The sequence below is a fragment of the Ornithorhynchus anatinus genome, chromosome 2 (assembly GCF_004115215.2).
Source record: "Ornithorhynchus anatinus isolate Pmale09 chromosome 2, mOrnAna1.pri.v4, whole genome shotgun sequence".
Lineage (NCBI taxonomy): Eukaryota > Metazoa > Chordata > Mammalia > Monotremata > Ornithorhynchidae > Ornithorhynchus > Ornithorhynchus anatinus.
The window spans coordinates 545,595-562,150 of NC_041729.1; the positions used below are offsets into that span (position 1 = coordinate 545,595).

General features: G+C 56.0%; 1 protein-coding gene across 1 annotated transcript in view; it reads right to left on the minus strand.

Moving 5' to 3' along the window:
- The window catches only part of PPL (periplakin), a 36,301-nt gene extending 22,845 nt beyond the window's left edge, over positions 1-13,456 (minus strand). The window contains exons 1-4 of the mRNA XM_029048982.2: positions 13,282-13,456; positions 2,196-2,295; positions 812-966; positions 399-519 (exon numbers count right to left, since the gene is read on the minus strand). Of these exons, the coding sequence (XP_028904815.1) occupies positions 399-519; positions 812-966; positions 2,196-2,295; positions 13,282-13,343 (438 nt within the window). The 5' untranslated portion in view covers positions 13,344-13,456. The remainder of the gene's footprint in view (positions 1-398; positions 520-811; positions 967-2,195; positions 2,296-13,281) is intronic.
- Between the last annotated feature and the right edge of the window lie 3,100 nt (positions 13,457-16,556).

The following is a 16,556-nucleotide window of genomic DNA, read 5'->3' on the forward strand; positions in this document are numbered from 1 at the left end:
CAGAACACTGAACCTACTGAAGGGAACCCCTGCTAAGGCCGGTGCAGTCCAGTGGAGAGCGAGACCAGGGTCGGGAGCCAGAAGATCTGGGTTCTAGGTCCAGCTCTGCCCCCAGCCTGCTGGGTGGCCTCGGCCCTGTCACTGACCCTCCCTGGGCCTCATTTCCTCCTCCCTGAAGTGGAGACGAGAACCCTGCTCGTCCTCCCTCCCTCTCATGGCCCCAGGGACCCCGTCCGATCTGATTATCTTGTATCTGCCCCAGTGCTCGAGGTAGTGCTTGGCACAGAGTAAACGCTGAGGGAAAACTAAACCCTGCAGGGAGCTGATCTCCCTCGGGGGGAAGCCGCAACCCCAACTCGCCAGCCCTGACCTTCTGTGGGATCTCAAGGAAGCCATACCAGCTTCTCGTTGACCACCGAGTCCCAGTTGACCGGCGGGTTCACTTCCTTCGCAGTGAGAGTGTAGATCTGGTTGTGCTTCTCCCGCAGGTTTGCCACGCGCCCCTTCAACTGCCGGATACTGGACATGGAGATAATCAATTGATCAATTCATTCCTGTCGGGGATACAGCACTGGACCGAGCCCCTGCTGAGGGCAGAGCCCAGGACCAAGACCCCGCTGGGGGTGGAGCCCAGGACTGAGCCTCTACCGGGGGCAGAGCTGAAAGAAGGGCAGGGAAAGCCACTGTAGGCATCAGGAGAGGACCGAAGAAGTTGGTGAAAGACAAGGAGCCCGGGGGAAGTTGGGGGAGGTGAGGGGAGGCCGGGGGTCCCAGCCCTATGGCAGATGTACTGGACTCAGTCAGCACTCACTCCTCAGTGATCATGTCCCCTTGAGGGTGCTTCATGTGCTTTGCAATCGCCGCGTCAGCCTCCAGGACGTAGAGGAGTTTCTCAGAGTCGGACACCTTCTGGATGGCGACATCTCGGTACTGAGCGGGGCGGCCCTCCTTGATCTGTGCCAGGTCCTGGGGGAAGAGAAGGGGCTTCGTCCAGTGGGAGTCCTTCGAGGACAGGGCTACCACTGTGGCTTCCATGGAGCCTTCCCAAACACCCGACCCCTCCCCTTGCCCACCGCTCCCCGCTGTGCCACTGGCCTGGAACACCCTCCCTTCTCATATCCAACAGACAATGACTCTCCCCTGCTTCAAACCTTACTGATGGCACATCTCCTCAAGAGGCCTTCCCTGACTAAGCCCTCCTTTCTTCTTCTCCCACTCCCTGCCCTGATGCATTCCTTTTATTCATCCCCCCTCCCAGCCCCATGGTACTTATGTCCATATCTGTAATTTATATTAATGTCTGTCTCCCCCTCTAGACTGTAAGCTTGTTGTGGGCAGGGAATGTCACTGTTTATTGTTGTATTGTACTCTTTCAAGAACTCAGTACAGTGTTCCGCACACCTTAAGCGCTTAATAATATGATTGAATGAATGAATGAATGAATGAATGTCATGCCCGAGACAGCCTCTGGACCCACTATAGGCACACCAGGCTGCCTTGTCCCTCCCTGGGATATGCAGCCCACGTGGTGGGGATGTCACCCAGAGCCTTTAGTGGAAATCCCCGTATATGGTACATGATCCTGGGGGGGAACTCCCTGATCCCCTTCCCTGTAGGACCCCCCTCCCAGTTCCCGTGACCACGGGCCTCATGTCCAAGCCTCAGGACTGGGCAGAGGGAGCCGCCGTCGGGGGAAGCTAGTGCTGGACACACCAAAGGGTCCTCATGATGTTTCCATCCCAAGCAGGAGAGGACCGGCCAGGTGAGAGGCCGGCCTGAGGGGCCCTCAAGTCCAATACCAGCAGCAGTCTGTGGGATTCCAGCAGGGGACCATGTCTCTGATCCATCCCGCTACCTCCCAGCAAGACAAAAATGACCCTCCTACTGTCACAGTAAGAGTCTAGACTAGCCATGAAATTACCAAACAGAAAGTGCCCAGAGCTGTGTCCAGACCTGATCGAGGGCAGAGTTATTATCATTAATATTATTATTATTATGACCCGCTGGAGATCAGACAGTCACTTTGGAATCAAACTGCACATGGGCCAGAACTAGGGAGGAGCTGGGACTGGTGAGGGGTTCCCCAAGTCGCTCAGGATCAGCCTGGAGGGAGGAGGCGAGGCGGGGGGTGAGTCCCCGAGTCCCCTGGGGTCAGGCCGGCGGGAGCGGGGGGGGGGGGGGGGCGCTCCGCTCACCGCCTGCATTTTGGCGTCTGTGTCCACAATGTTCTTCTCCACCTGGTCGGCATTTCGCTGCAACTGTTCGATCAGCTCCGACAGCTCCTTGTTGGAGATGCTGGAATGACAGAAAGGAGCCTGAATGAGGGGGGAGGAGGGAAGGGGAGGGAGGAGGAGAGAGGAGGCCGGAGGGCTGTTCATTGCTCTCAACCTTCTTTGGCTCCCAGGCAGTCCCCAGGATGCAGCAAGCTTGGCATCCTCACAGTTAGCACAGCACTCAACACACAGTAAGCACTATATAGATACCATGGATGGACTGATCAATTCTAATCAATAATAATAATAACAACAAAAATAGTGCTTATAGATCACTTACTACATGCTAAGTGCTGGGATGAATCCGCAAAACCACAGCACCAGTCCTGTCCCACCTAGGCCCGTCCCACCTAGGCCCCCAGGCTGAGGAGGCCCGTGGAAACAGGGAGACATGGTAAATGATTGTGCCAATTGGAAAGGCTCCGTAGCTCACAGCCTGGGTTGGGGGAAGGGATCGGGGATGGGGCAGTGACCAGGTTCCTCAAGGGTCCTGACAATCCTTTAGGCAGCACTCTCAACCCTCCCACCTCCATCCTATAATAACAATAATAGTAATAATAACATCATTACAGTACAGCCAAGCCCTGTAATAAGTGCTGGGGTAGATACTAGTTAATCAGGGAGAACACGGTCTAATGGGGAGGACGAACAGGGATTGAATCTCCATTTGACAGGGAGGAAACTGAGGCCCAGAGGAGCGAAGTGACTTGTCAGCCAGCAGGGAAGTGGCAAAGCCGGAATTAGAAGCCAGGACCTCTGACTCCCCAGGTCCAAGTTCTTTCCACTAGGCCACACCACTCTCTGGCTCATGCTATTCCTCCCTCCCCACAGTCAAATCTTAAAATTCCTCCTCTTCCAGGATACCTTCCCAGATGAACTCCCGACACCCCAAGATGCAGCACACACCCCCCGCCACCCCAGCCCCTTTTCACACAAACAGGCATGCATTCATACCCCCTCACATTATTCGAGTGCTTACAATGGATACCCAATTTTTCACTAACCTTCAATAGTGGCTATTCTTCTTGCAGATATTTTAACTGTGTCTCCCTGGCTAGACTGAAAGTTCCCAGAGGACAGGGATCATTTCTCCTAACTCCTTTACGCTGTCCCAAGCGCTCAGCACAGGGCTCTACACAGAGTAGGCGCTCAGCCACTGCCTTTGTTTGATCGCAGCTGGAGATAGAATGAGAACGTAGCTGGGGCCAGAGGCAGCGGGGGACAGGGATGCAGCTGGGGACCCTCTAGGCAGGGATTTCCCCGCCCCCCTTCCCGAGCCGCTCAGAGTGTTCTGGACCCCCTCGCCCATGCCTCGGGGCCCCCCCGACAGGTGACCTTGGTGTGCACCGGCAAACCCGAATCCTAGCCCCAGAGGCGGTGGCTGTGGCTGTTTCCAGCCTGGCTGGGTCCCTCTCCCCCGGGCCCGGACCACCCGAGTGAGCGGGCTGAGTCCGGCCCCCATCCCTCCCACACCTCCCGAGGGTCAGCGGCAAGGGGGACGCGCAGTCCTGGGACAGCTGACCCTTGGAGCCCAGGCGGGAGCGGTGGGTGGTTGATGGGGAGAGGGGTGTCGGGCGGGGAAGGGGCGGCTGGAATGTGAAAGCGGCGAGGCCGGTCCCGGGGCCGGGGAGCAGGAGAACCCGCAGGACGGGCCGTGCCTTCATCCCTCTCCTGGGCTGGATCCGGGCCCGGGGACGCTCCCGCCCGTAGCCCGGGCCCAGCGGATGGACGGACGGACCGATGGATGGATGGATGGACGGACTGGGAGCAGGGGGAAAGGGGAGGCTTCCCAGGAGGCTGGCAGAGCCGGGGCCGGGGAGGACGGTCCGCATGACCCTCAGGGCTCGGGGGTCGCGTTGCAGAGTACCACAGTGTACGCGGCAGGATGTCCCCCACAGAGCATGTACCACAGAGTAAGCGGCCAGGGTGTCCGGTGGAGAGAAGAAGGCCAGCGAGGACCGGGCCAGACCCCGATTTCTGGAATGGGCAGGGTACCCTCTCTGCCCCCGACCTTCTCAAGATCATCCTCCAAGGTGGACTAATGGGAAGCAGAAGAGGCCCACCTGCCCGGGGAAGAGGGAAGAGCTGGACTCGCTTTCTCGGAGGAAAATGGGGAGGGTCCAAACCGTTTTCCCACCAATACAAGCCTGTTTTTCAAGACAGGAGGAAGGAGCCCGAGGTGGCTGAGTCCCCTCCACAGGCCCCCCACCACCCAGGGCCCTGCCTCATCACCCGGCTCTGAGACACGGACAAGCCGGCCAGAATTCTAGCCAGGCCTGAAAGCGAAGGAACTGGGAGAGAACAGCTGCCCCTTTGTCCTCCGAGCCACCTGGCTGAGCAGCCCAAAGGAAGCTGCGATGTCCAAGCAGAGATAAGGGGCCCTTCGTCCCCCCCCGCCCCCCTTCTAGTCTCCCCAGGACTGGCCGGGGAACCTGGGAGCGGGAGGAGGGCAGGCAGCAGCACCTCAGCGCTCCATCCCACCTGGCCTGGGCAGTGGGCTGCTGGGCACGGACACTGGGCAGAGGGTGAGAGCAGCAAAACATAGTGGAAAGAGCACAGGTCTCAAAGTCAAGGGCCGGGGATCTAATCCTCAGCCGCTTACCTGCTCTGTGACTCTGTGGCCAGTCCTTTAACATCTCTGTGCCTCAGTTTCCTCATGTCAAATGGGGTTTGATTTCTGTTCGCCCTCCCTCTTGGACTCTGAGCACCATGTAGGGCAGGGACTGTGTCTGGACTGTTCGTACAGTGCTTGGCACGTAGTAAGAGCTTAATGAATATCAAGTCCTTGGCCTCACTCTCCCCCTCTGACAAGGAACTGGAATGTATTAAAAACTGGGTTGGGGGGAGAAATCTTTCACTTTGCTCCATCATCACCATGGTTCCTTTAACCAGATCACCTCAAAATGGCTTTCTAATTTAGAGAGCTCCTGCATGTGCTTGATTATAAGTGCTAAGCACTGTGTCCAATGCTGAGGTGGATCCAGGAGAATCTCTCCTCAACCCAGGACTCACAGTCTGTGAGGGAAGTAGAGCATATGCCTTAGCCTATTTTCTTAACCTTTTTCCTTCTCTGTAAAATGGGCTTAAGTGAGAACACTTAAGTGAGGTGCCCCGTGTTGAGGTCACATGGGGCAGGTCAGGGTCAGAGCTGGCTCAGAACTAGGACTCTAGCAACCCAATTTCCCAGTCCCAAGCTGTTTGCCTATAAACCCCATTCTAAAGGGGAGGAAATGGAGACCCAGAGAGGTTAAGTGACTTGCCCAAGGTCACCCAGCAGACCAGGGACTAGAACCCAGTCTCCCAGCTCCCAGTCCCTCACTCTTAAAAGCATTTCGTGGTCATGGGTTCTAATACCTGCTCTGTGACTTTACCTCATCTGTAAAACGGGGACGAAGACTGTGAGCCCCACATGGGACAACCTGATTACCCCGTATCTACCCCAGTGCTTAGAACGGTGCTTGGCACATAGTAAGCGCTTAACAAACCCCTTATTATTATTATTTCCATGCTTTTGATGGATCGCCAAAGTGACTCATTCAAATTCCCAGAGGCCTGGCGCAGGACCCAAGCCCTTTCCCTCCAGCTTTCTGCACCAGAGTGGAGGATCCTGGTGATCCATGAACAGAATCTTTTTTGACATCCACCCCTGGGGGTCAATCAATCAATCAATCAATCAATGGTACTTACCAAGCACTTAATTTGTGCAGAGCACTGTATGAAGCTCTTGGGAGAGTACAAACTGGGAGATTATATGTTCCCTGACCACAGAGAGCTTATTCATTCATTCATTTGTATTTAATGAGCGCTTACTGTGTGCAAAGCACTGTACTAATACAGCAACAAAACAGACACAGTCCCTGCCCATAACGAGCTCATGTATAGTTTAGGGGGAAGCCAGGAACCCCATGCATCACCCAAACCCAGCAGGGGACAAACCCCAGATGCCCCCGACCCCAACCCTGTGGTCCCTTCAGCGGTTCCAGGAGAGAGCTGAAGCCCCCTGCCCCAACAGCAAGGGAGGAGAAATCTGGCACCATTAGAGGCCACCTCAGTTCCAACACTTCCTTTTGACCTTTGTTTGGGGAGGTGGAAGGGTGATGCAGCATATTGGGAAGTTAATCGGTGCTTTGGACCTTTGACCTGCAAACTCCTGGGACCCCCTTGCCAGCAGACTCCCTGGCCCAGGGACACCCCTCCCCCCCACCCCGGGGTAGTTCAAGTGCTCAGTACAGTGCTCTGAGTACAGTAAACCCTCAGTGTCATTGACTGATTGATCAAGCGGGTCAGCACCCAAGCTTAAGCCCAGATGAGCCATTTGCCTCTCTAACTTTTCTCCCTTTGCTCCTTCTGAAGCCACAAGGAATGGAAACTATACAGTCAGATTCTGCCAAACCGACAGACGGACGGATGGATGGACGGACAGATGGACAGAGACAGCAGCTGCTTCTCACTGGGAAATTTCAGATGCCCCACCTCCTCCTCTGTCCCTGGGTCCCGTGTCAAACCAGAGCGGGGCTGGAGAGACACAGGCCGGGGGATACGACAGAAAATTCCAAGGCAAGACAGAACAGCTGGCCCACAGTCCCCTGGGTCCCCCAAGGGTGAGCAGGAAGCAGGAGAGGGATTGGGATGAGGGAAATTAGGGCCCATCGGGGCCCTGTGCAGCAGGGCAGTTTGAGTGCACCCACACAAACACTCTCCCCCCTTTTTTATGGCATTTGTTAAGTGCTTACTTTGTGCCAGGCACTGTACTAAGCACTGGGGGAGATACAAGCTGATCAGGTTGAACACAGTCCCTGTCCCACATGAGGCTCACAGTCTTAACCCCTGTTTTATAGGTGAGATAACTGAGGCACAGAAAAGTGAAATGACTTTCCCGAGGTCACACAGCAGACAAGTGGCAGAGCTGGGATTAGAACCCAGGTCCTTCTGCCAGGCCCGTGCTCTATCCAATGGTCCATGCTGCTTCTCTAAGCCCTCCCCCAGGCCCTTTTTCTGTGGGGGGGTCACAGGTCACAGAGGAATGGCACAGCATGACAATCAGCCATCAAAAGTCAGGGTGGCACCTCCCTACTAATGTCAAAAATCAAAGTCAGCTGACCAACAGCCAGGTCAAGGTTAGGATAGGGGTTGGGGCGGGGACCAGAGTCAAAAAGGGGATAAGGTCAAGGGGTGGTCACTTTATCATGTGCTATCTGCTGTGTCACCACCAAACCACCATTCGTTGTTTGAGGATGATGTGAGCAAGAATGGTACTCATTAAGAACTCACTTTGCTCCAAGCAACATGCTGAGAGCCAGGATAGCCAGTACAAGATAATCCTCTTGGACCCGCTTCCTGTCCGGTCCTTCTCCCCACGCTGGGATGGTCTCCCAGTGTGAGAGGGAGGGAGAGCAGAGAGCAGTCCTCCAACCGAGGAGGAAACTGAGGCCCAGAGGGGCTCAGCGCCTTGCCCGAATTCCTGCAGGCCAGGGGCAGTGCCGGGGCTGAAACCCAGTCTCCAGGCTCCCAACCCCACTCTCCCTCCACCGGGCTGTGTGGCCACTTGAGTAGCAACAGAGTCCTGCTTTTCCAAGACTAAAAGCAATGAACAGAGGGAGAGAGGGTGCTCGGTGTGCCCTGCTTCCACCCAGTGGGAGAGACAGAGAGGCCAGAAGCCCCCCTCCCCTCACCAGCCCAGGAGTCTCTCACGAGGGGTCGGTACAGTCATCTCCAGCTCCAGTCATTGCCACAGGGAGGAGCCCAGCACACTGCCTCAGGCCTGTCCCTCTGCAGCTGGAGGGTGGGACAGATTGGGGGTAAGGGGCGGGGGCAGACAGCAGCTTTCACATTCTGCCTGGCCAGGTCCTCTTTGGGGTGGGCTCCATTTTGGGGATCCCCTTGAGACCCCACTCCATATCTCTCCCTATCCTCGATCACCTCTGCTCCTAGTCACAGTAGGAATGGTCCATCCTGAGTGCCCCTTGGGTGCAGAGCACAAGGCCGAGCGGCCCCTGGGTATAAGGCATCATCTTGAGTGCTTGGGAAGGTTCACCAGGAGCCCGCAACACATTCCCTGTCCACAAGCAGACAAAGGGTTTTGACTAATGGTGGAATGTTTCTGTCCCTTAATTTTCTTTGCCGTGACCCCTAGTCCTTTGCCCCGTGCCGACGGACCCCATATGGCCTCAGAAGACACAAGTAGGATGGCTGGTTGTCCAGGTTTATCGCACGGTGCCCTGGCCAGTGTCCGGCTGATCTGTCCCCTGTCTGGTACGGACTGGCCCCGGATGCCCAAGGGGCCAGTGATTCTGTCTCCAACGTCCACTTCCAACACCACAGTTCTGGCTGCTAAATTCCGTAGTTCAGACACGGTGTCTGTGTTCACAGAGACTGGGGGGGTGGGGGGAGCACCTTGGATCTGGAGTGAGGGGTTGGGGGTCCCCGGATGTTCTCTCCCTATCTGAGAGTTTGCCCAGAAACTTCTTGTGTGTGTCTATGTGACCCCAAGCTTGGGGGTGTGATGTTTCAGTAATGGCCAAGATGCAAACACAGTTGTTTGGCATCTTCAGTGACCCCTTGACCTCTAACCCCTGACTCAACTCCAGGCTCCGGTGGGCCGCCAAGGATGCACCCGGATGACCAGTTCTGTCTTCAACAGGCATTTAGATTCCTCTGGCCGTTACCCCTTGGCCCTGGAAGTGCTCATCCCAGACCCACCATCCTCTCAGCCTCGGACTGGAGTCAGGATGAGGTCCCTCTGGAGGCCTTGAGATGGTGCCAGAGATGGCCCATGCAGAGGCTGGGCCTGGGTTAGAAGCCGGGTTTCTAGGGTCTGTTGGAGGGGGAGGACAGGGGACAGAGGCTGGGCTCAGGGGTCAGGGCCAGCCAGTGCGGATGCCAGGGACTGGGGCCTGGGGGAGGACAGAGGCCAGAGTCTGGGGGGGGTTGGTGAGGGGGAGGCCAGAGGCCAGGGGCCAGGGCCAGTTGGTGCAGAGGCCCGAGTCTGGAGGGCAGAGGCAAGGAAAAGGCAGCCGGGCTGGGGTCTGGGCGTTCCATGTAGGAGGGGTGGCGAAGGGTTGTTAGAGGGTTGCTGGGCGGCTCCTGTGGCCCAGCAGGCTGAGGCAGGCAGGGGGGTGGCGAGTTGTCGGAGCGGCCCTGCCGGAAGAGGGAGGGGCTGGATAGTTGCCCCTAATCCCCGTCCGTGTCCGCCCAGAGAACCCGAAACTCATCTGAATCCCCCGGCCCCTCCCCCGGCCCACCTTCTTCCGACATCTGGAGGGGCCTTGGGGGGCACGTCAGGGCCACCCCATTTACCCCAGCCTTCTGCCATTGGCAACCACCGCTCTTCCACCTCCCTGGGGTCTCATCTGGAAAGGGCAGAGTCCCGGCCACCGGGCACCTAGACACCCCTCGTCTCCTGATAGTTTTTCCTCTAACAGCCACCCTTTCTCTAGCAAGAACCCAATTCAAGGTTCCTGGATAATTTCTAGATGGACAGGCCACTGTCTCAGACTACCCCCCACCCCCCACCTGCCTTCAACCTCCTCTACCTGCAGCCCAAGTCCAACCCTAGCCTCCCTCCCTTCATCATCCCCAGTTCAGTCTTCAGAACCACCCGGTGCTACTGGAGGAGCCGGTTCCCTCCGGAATCTGAACCCAAGACCCCGTTGGGCACCCCCTCCGGAGCAGGGCCGGCCCGAGGTAGCTGGGCTCTCCTGCCCCACCCTGACGGGGCCCTCTCCCACCCTACACTGCCCCAGGCACCTGGGCACCGTCCAGGCTACAAAACTATTATTAACAAGATTATTTAAAATTCCAGCAAGAGTGTGTGAACTTCAGTTGAGCCTGATTATGAGTAAGTCCATAGGTAGGGGGTGGGGAAGTCTGAGAGTGTGTATATCTGTGTGAGAGGGAGAGAGAGAAAGAGAGAGAGCAAACCTTGACAGAGAGAACACGAGTATGTGTGTGAGACAGCAAGACTTGACTGTAAGAAAGAATACAAGTACGAGAGTATGTGTGCTGTGTGTGAGAAAGAGACAGAGAGAGAGAGAGAGTAAGAGAGAGAGAGAGAACAAGAGCGTGTGTGGGCGTGTTTCACACCCACCTGCCTGTCTGGCTTCCTTCCCACCTTCTGCCCCGCCACAGGAAGGCTGGGGAGCTTGGAAGGGTGGAGACTTTTTTTTACAGGGGGGAGGTGGACAGGCAAGAGAAGGAACCCTGACAATTTGATCCATAAGCACAAATCCATCTGAAACCCTTGTGTCGTTCCCCGATCCACTCCTCCCCCACACCCCAGTACCAGACAGAGGCAGACCAGTTGAAAAGCAGACTATCCAGTATAACACCAGAGAAATCCCCTCTGTTTCGCTCCCCAGAACCGGACAGGGGCAGACTAGCCGAAAACCAGACGGTCCAGAATAAAACCGGACAAATAATTGCCCAACTCACTAGTCTCTCCACTCCCGGAGCAGGAGTTTCCAGCTCTCCTCCAGGGTATTTCATCCCAACTCGTAGCCTCAGTTTACCCCTCTCAAAAATGGGGCACCGCTCCCTCCTTGCCAGAGCCTGAGACTTGAAATGAGTGGAACAGGAGGCCGCCCTGCCCTCCTCTCGGGCCTCGCCCGCCCCGCCCCAAGATCAAGATAAAATGAAAGCTCTGGGGGCCACTGGCTTGGCATTTCCCTCAGCTCTGAAGGCCCTCAGGAAAGCGGTTAACTTGACAATACTCCCAAGCGTGGGTAGGGGGTTCCCAAACCCTTTCCACAATGTTCCATCCCTGGGCTCTACTGAGGCAGGGCCTGTGTCAGATCTGATTCACTACCCTCAGTAGGGCCTCTTGGCCCCAAACAGGAGGGACAGAGATGTTTTCTCCCATTTGGTAGCCAACAGGTGGGGCATTTCAATTATTCCCCTAGGGTCTCCAAGAGGCCCTTACCCCCAACCCGAGGAAAGGGAGAAGCAGGACCTGGCCTCCCTGCGGCTTCTCCAAAGATCGGAGGCTGGGATGGAACCTCTGACCGGGGCCTGAAGCAGAAAGAAAACAGGACTCCCTCTCCTCTCTTCTTACACACCCTTGTGTATTTGTATTTATTTGTATATTTATTAGTTTGTACTTTCAATTACTGACTCAGCCATTTCATCCTGACCCACCGGCACTGCTTCCCATTGCCTCCTGGCTCTTCACCCCACTCCCACTGTTCATCGGGAACTTGTGTCTCTCCATCTCTCCCGCAAGACAGTAAGCTTCTGGAGGGCAGGGGTCTGCACCTCACTGCTTCTGCACCACCATCCTAAGTGCTTGTGTTGAAGCACCTCACCTTCCCAGGGTGGTCAGTCAGTACCACCAATTGATCAGTTGATTGACTGCCTATTATCCACCCCAGGGCAACTGGTCTCTCCAGAAACTAAGTCAGTCAGCCAAGCCCCCAGTCAGCCCTTCCCTCCCTCACCAGTGGTATGCTTCTCCCCGGCAACTCCGCCACAGCTATCTCTACTCCCAAACAGTGAAGGAGGGAAGAGTGGGGGTGAAGACAGCCCAGGGCACAGGGGTGGTCTTCTGCTCCACTGAGCGGGACCCTGAGTCTACAGGGAAGAATTCTATGTGTTTATATTGATGCCTGTTTACTTGTTTTGAGGTCTGTCTCCCCCCTCTAGACTGTAAGCCCGTTAAGGGCAGGGATTGTCTCTACTGCTGAACTGTACTTTCCAAGTGCTTCATAAGTGCTCTGCACACAGTAAGTGCTCAATAAATACAATTGAATGAATGAAACAGTTTGGGGGTGGGAGGGGAGAGGGGCAGGGAGCCGGTGACAGTGAAGGAGGAGAGGAAAAAGGAGAGAATGGAGAAGAGGGAGGGCCTGGAACAGACTGGAACACTGGAACATAATTCTATTCTAGAAATGGTCCAAACTTCACAGAGATTGCACAACTGTCCCAAGCCTTAATTTCTGAACACGCCAATAAAGGGAGAGTTCTTCCTCTTCCTCTGGCCCTGGGCCCACCGGCCTCAGGAACACTGTGGTCGTCCCCCCCGCACACCCCCTCCCACGCCCCACCGGCCCCAACAACATTCATTCATTCATAAAATAATATTTATTGAGCGCTTACTATGTGCAGAGCACTGTACTAAGTGCTTGGAATGGACGTTTCGGCAGCAGATAGAGACAATCCTTGCCCCACGACGGGCTTAACAACAATGCAGCCCCCCTGGCGCCGGGCCCCCCGCTCCGGACTCCCGGTGCCAGGGGGCGGCAGGGGAAGCCAGGTCAACCAGCCCAGCTCCGGCCCCACCCCTGCGGGAGCCAACCCTGCCTGGGGACGGCTCGGGGCTGGAGCCCCAGCCTGGGAGCCGGGCCGGGGGGGTCGGTCACCCGCCGTGTCCGCGGCCGGGGGGCGGGGGAGGGGTCTCTCCAAGTCCATATCTCTCCAAGCAGGGCTCCCTTCCCGCACAACCGGTCATTACAGGACACCTCATCCCGTGTTTATCAAACCAACGTGGGCCGCCGCTCTCATCCGAACACATCGAGACGTGTTATTTCCCTCTAAATCAGCACTAATGAAATCTTGACAGTTTCGGGGCTGTGCCGGGGGGGCTGGTCCCGGCCTTGGCAGAGGGGGCTCTGGGGGGACTAAGAGGGAGGCGGTGGGAGTTCTGCGGGAGGGGCCCGTGGTGGGAGGGGGCTGTGTAGGCACAGGTGGTTTTTTTGCGGGGGGGTGGAGGGAGGGAAGGGGCGGCCACACCCACGAAGGGCAGATCCAGGAATGTCTCCCGCCTGGGGCTGGGCTGCAGCTGCGGCCGGGTCGGGGAAGGGAGGGAGAGGGGGGCGTCACCCCTCCCGGGGCCCGGCAGGCTTCCAGGTGGCGGCAGGTGGGCTCACCTGGCTCCGAGGGCGGGGCGGGCCCGGCCCATCGCCCCCTCACGCCCCGCGGAGGGTCCCCGCCGGCCGCCCCCGGGCCAGGCCATGCCACCCCCGGGCCAGGCCGTGCCACCCCCGGGCCAGGCCGGGCCGGCTGGGTGGGCGCTCACCTCTTGGTCTGCACGCTGGGGCTGTATTTGCCTTTGTTCCTCTTCCTGAACAGGGAATTCATCGCGGCGACCCGGGTGGTGGGGCCGCGCCGGGGAGGGGTCTGCGCCGGGGACCCCTGCGCGGGCAAAGGCGGGCAAAGGCGGGGACCGAGCCCTGGGACGATGCGACGGCGAGCGGGTCGGTGGCAGACTGCGGGACCCCGGCCCGCTCCTCCGACACTAGTCCCGGGGGCGGGACCGGTGGGGGGGCGGGGCCGGGGGGCGGGGCGAGGGGGGGGTCGCCCTCCAGGGAAGGTGGTGCCTACCTATCCTCCTACCTACCTCCCTGTCCCGGCCGGCCCCCAGCGGGCGGGGCTTCCCTCCTCTCCCTCATTCATTCGTTCAATAGTATTTTTGAGCGCTTACTAGGTGCAGAGCATTGTACTAGGCGCTTGGAAGGTACAGTTATAGTACAGTTACAGGTATAGAGAAGCAGCGTGCCTCAGTGGAAAGAGCCCGGGCTTATTCATTCATTCATTCAATAGTATTTATTGAGTGCTTACTATGTGCAGAGCACTGTACTAAGCGCTTAGAATGAACAAGTCGGCAACAGACAGAGACAGTCCCTGCCGTTTGACGGGTTTACAGTCTAATCGGGGGAGACGGGCAGACGAGAACGATGGCGATAAAGAGAGTCGAGGGGAAGAACATCTCGTAAAAACAATGGCAACTAAATAGAATCGAGGCGATGTACATTTCATTAACAAAATAAATAGGGTAATGAAAATATATACAGTTGAGCGGACGAGTACAGTGCTGAGGGGATGGGAAGGGAGAGGGGGAGGAGCAGAGGGAAATGGGGGAAAAGAGGGTTAAGCTGCGGAGAGGTGAAGGGGGGGGGCGGTAGAGGGAGTAGAGGGAGAAGGGGAGCTCAGGCTGGGAAGGCCTAGGAGTCAGAGGTCATGGGTCGAATCCCGGCTCCACCACCTGTCAGCTGGGTGACTTTGGGCAAGACACTTCACTTCTCGGTGCCTCAGTTACCTCATCTGTAAAATGGGGATTAAGAATGTGAGCCCCAAGTGGGACAACCTGATTACCCTGTATCTACCCCAGCGCCTAGAACAGTGATCGGCACATAGTAAGCGCTTAACAAATACCAACATTATTATTATTATTACAGTTCCACAACAGGTAGAGAGAATCCTTGCCCAATGACGGGCTCACAGTCTAAACGGGGGAGACAGCGCTTTCTATGTGCAGAGCACTGTACTAAGCGCTTGGAAGGTACAATTCGGCAACAGAGACTCCTCTTTCTCCTCTCCCGCCTCCCTCATTCATTCATTCAATAGTATTTATTAAGCTCTTACTATGTGCAGAGCACTGTACTAAGCGCTTGGAATGAACAATTCGGCAACAAGTAGAGACTCCTCTCCCTCATTCATTCATTCAATAGTATTTATTGAGCGCTTACTATGTGCAGAGCACGTACTAAGCGCTTGGAATGTTCATTTCGGCAACACAGACTCCTCTCCCTCTTCTCCCTCCTCTCCCTCATTCATTCATTTAATCGTATTTATTGAGTGCTCACTATGTGCAGAGCACTGCACTAAGCGCTTGGAATGTACAATTCGGCAACAGATAGAGACAATTCCAGCCCAGTAATGGGCTCACACTGTTCTAGGCGCTGGGGTAAATACAGGGTAATCAGGTTGTCTCATGTGGGGTTCACAGTCTCAATCCCCATTTTACAGATGAGGGAACTGAGGCCCAGAGAAGTGAAGTGACTTGCTCAAAGTCACATAACTGACAAGCGGCAGAGGCAGATTCTGACTGACCTCTGACTCCCAAGCCCTTACTCTTTCCACTAAGCCAAGAAGGTAATCAGGTTGTCCCACGTGTAGGTCACGGTCTCAATCCCCATTTTACGGATAAGGTCACTGAGGCCCAGAGAATAATAATAATAATAATGGTATTTGTTAAGCGCTTACTACGTGCTGAGCACTGTTCTAAGCGCTGGAGTAGATATAGGGTAATCAGATTGTCCCACGTGGGGCTTACATTTTTTAATCCCCATTTTTTACAGATGAGGTAACTGAGGCACAGAGAAGTTAAGTGACTTGCCCAAGGTCACACCGCAGACAAGTGGCGGAGCCGGGATTAGAACCCACGACCTCTGACTACCAAGCCCGGGCTCTTGCCACTAAACCATGCTGCTTCTCTAAGTGAAGCGACTTGCCCAAGATCACACCGCAGGACAAGTGATGGAATCGGGATTAGAACCCACGATCTCTGGTTCCCAAGCCCGGGCTCTTGCCACTAAGCCATGCTGCTTCCCATATTTATTCACATTATATCACATTCTATTTATTCATGTTATATAGACCGTAAGCTCATTACGGGCAGGAAGCGTTTCTGCTAAATCTGATGTATTGTACTCCCTCAAGAGTTTAGTGCAGTGCTCTGCACATAAAGCGCTTGCTATGTGCCAGACACTGTACTAAGCGCTCGGGAGGATACAAGCAAACTGTGTTGGACACAGTCCCTGTCCCACGGAGTGTCAATCCCCATTTTACAGATGAGGTAACTGAGGCACAGAGAAGTGGAGTGACTTGCCCAAGGCCACATAGCAGATAAGTGGCAGATTGGAATTAGAATCATGACCTTCTGACTCCCAGGCCCTTGCTCTATCCACTTGCCACGCTGCTCGATCAATACGATTGATTGCCTGCGATCCGCTAGAGAAGCAGCGGGGCTCAGTGGAAAGAGCCCGGGTTTAGGAGTCAGAGGTCATGGGTTCTAATCCCGGCTCCGCCGCTTGCCAGCTGTGTGACTGAGGGCAAGTCATTTAACTTCTCTGTGCCTGTTATCTCATCTTCATTCATTCAATAGTATTTATTGAGCGCTTACTATGTGCAGAGCACTGTACTAAGCGCTTGGGATGAACAAGTCGGCAACAGATAGAGACAGTCCCTGCCGTTTGACGGGCTTACAGTCTAATCGGGGGAGACGGACAGACAAGAACAATGGCACTAAACAGCGTCAAGGGGAAGAACATCTCGTAAAAAAAAATGGGGATGAAAACTGTGAGGCTCACGTGGGACAACCTGATTACCCTGTATCTACCCCAGCGCTTGGAACAGTGCTCGGCACATAGTAAGCACTTAATACATACCAACATTATCCGCTGCCCTCCCGACTGCTGTAGCCCCCGTCCTCCTTTCCCTCGGCCGGTAGCCCCGGGCCCGTCCTGTGCCCTACCCCAACCCCACCTGCGGCCCTTCCCCATTCCGGGTCCC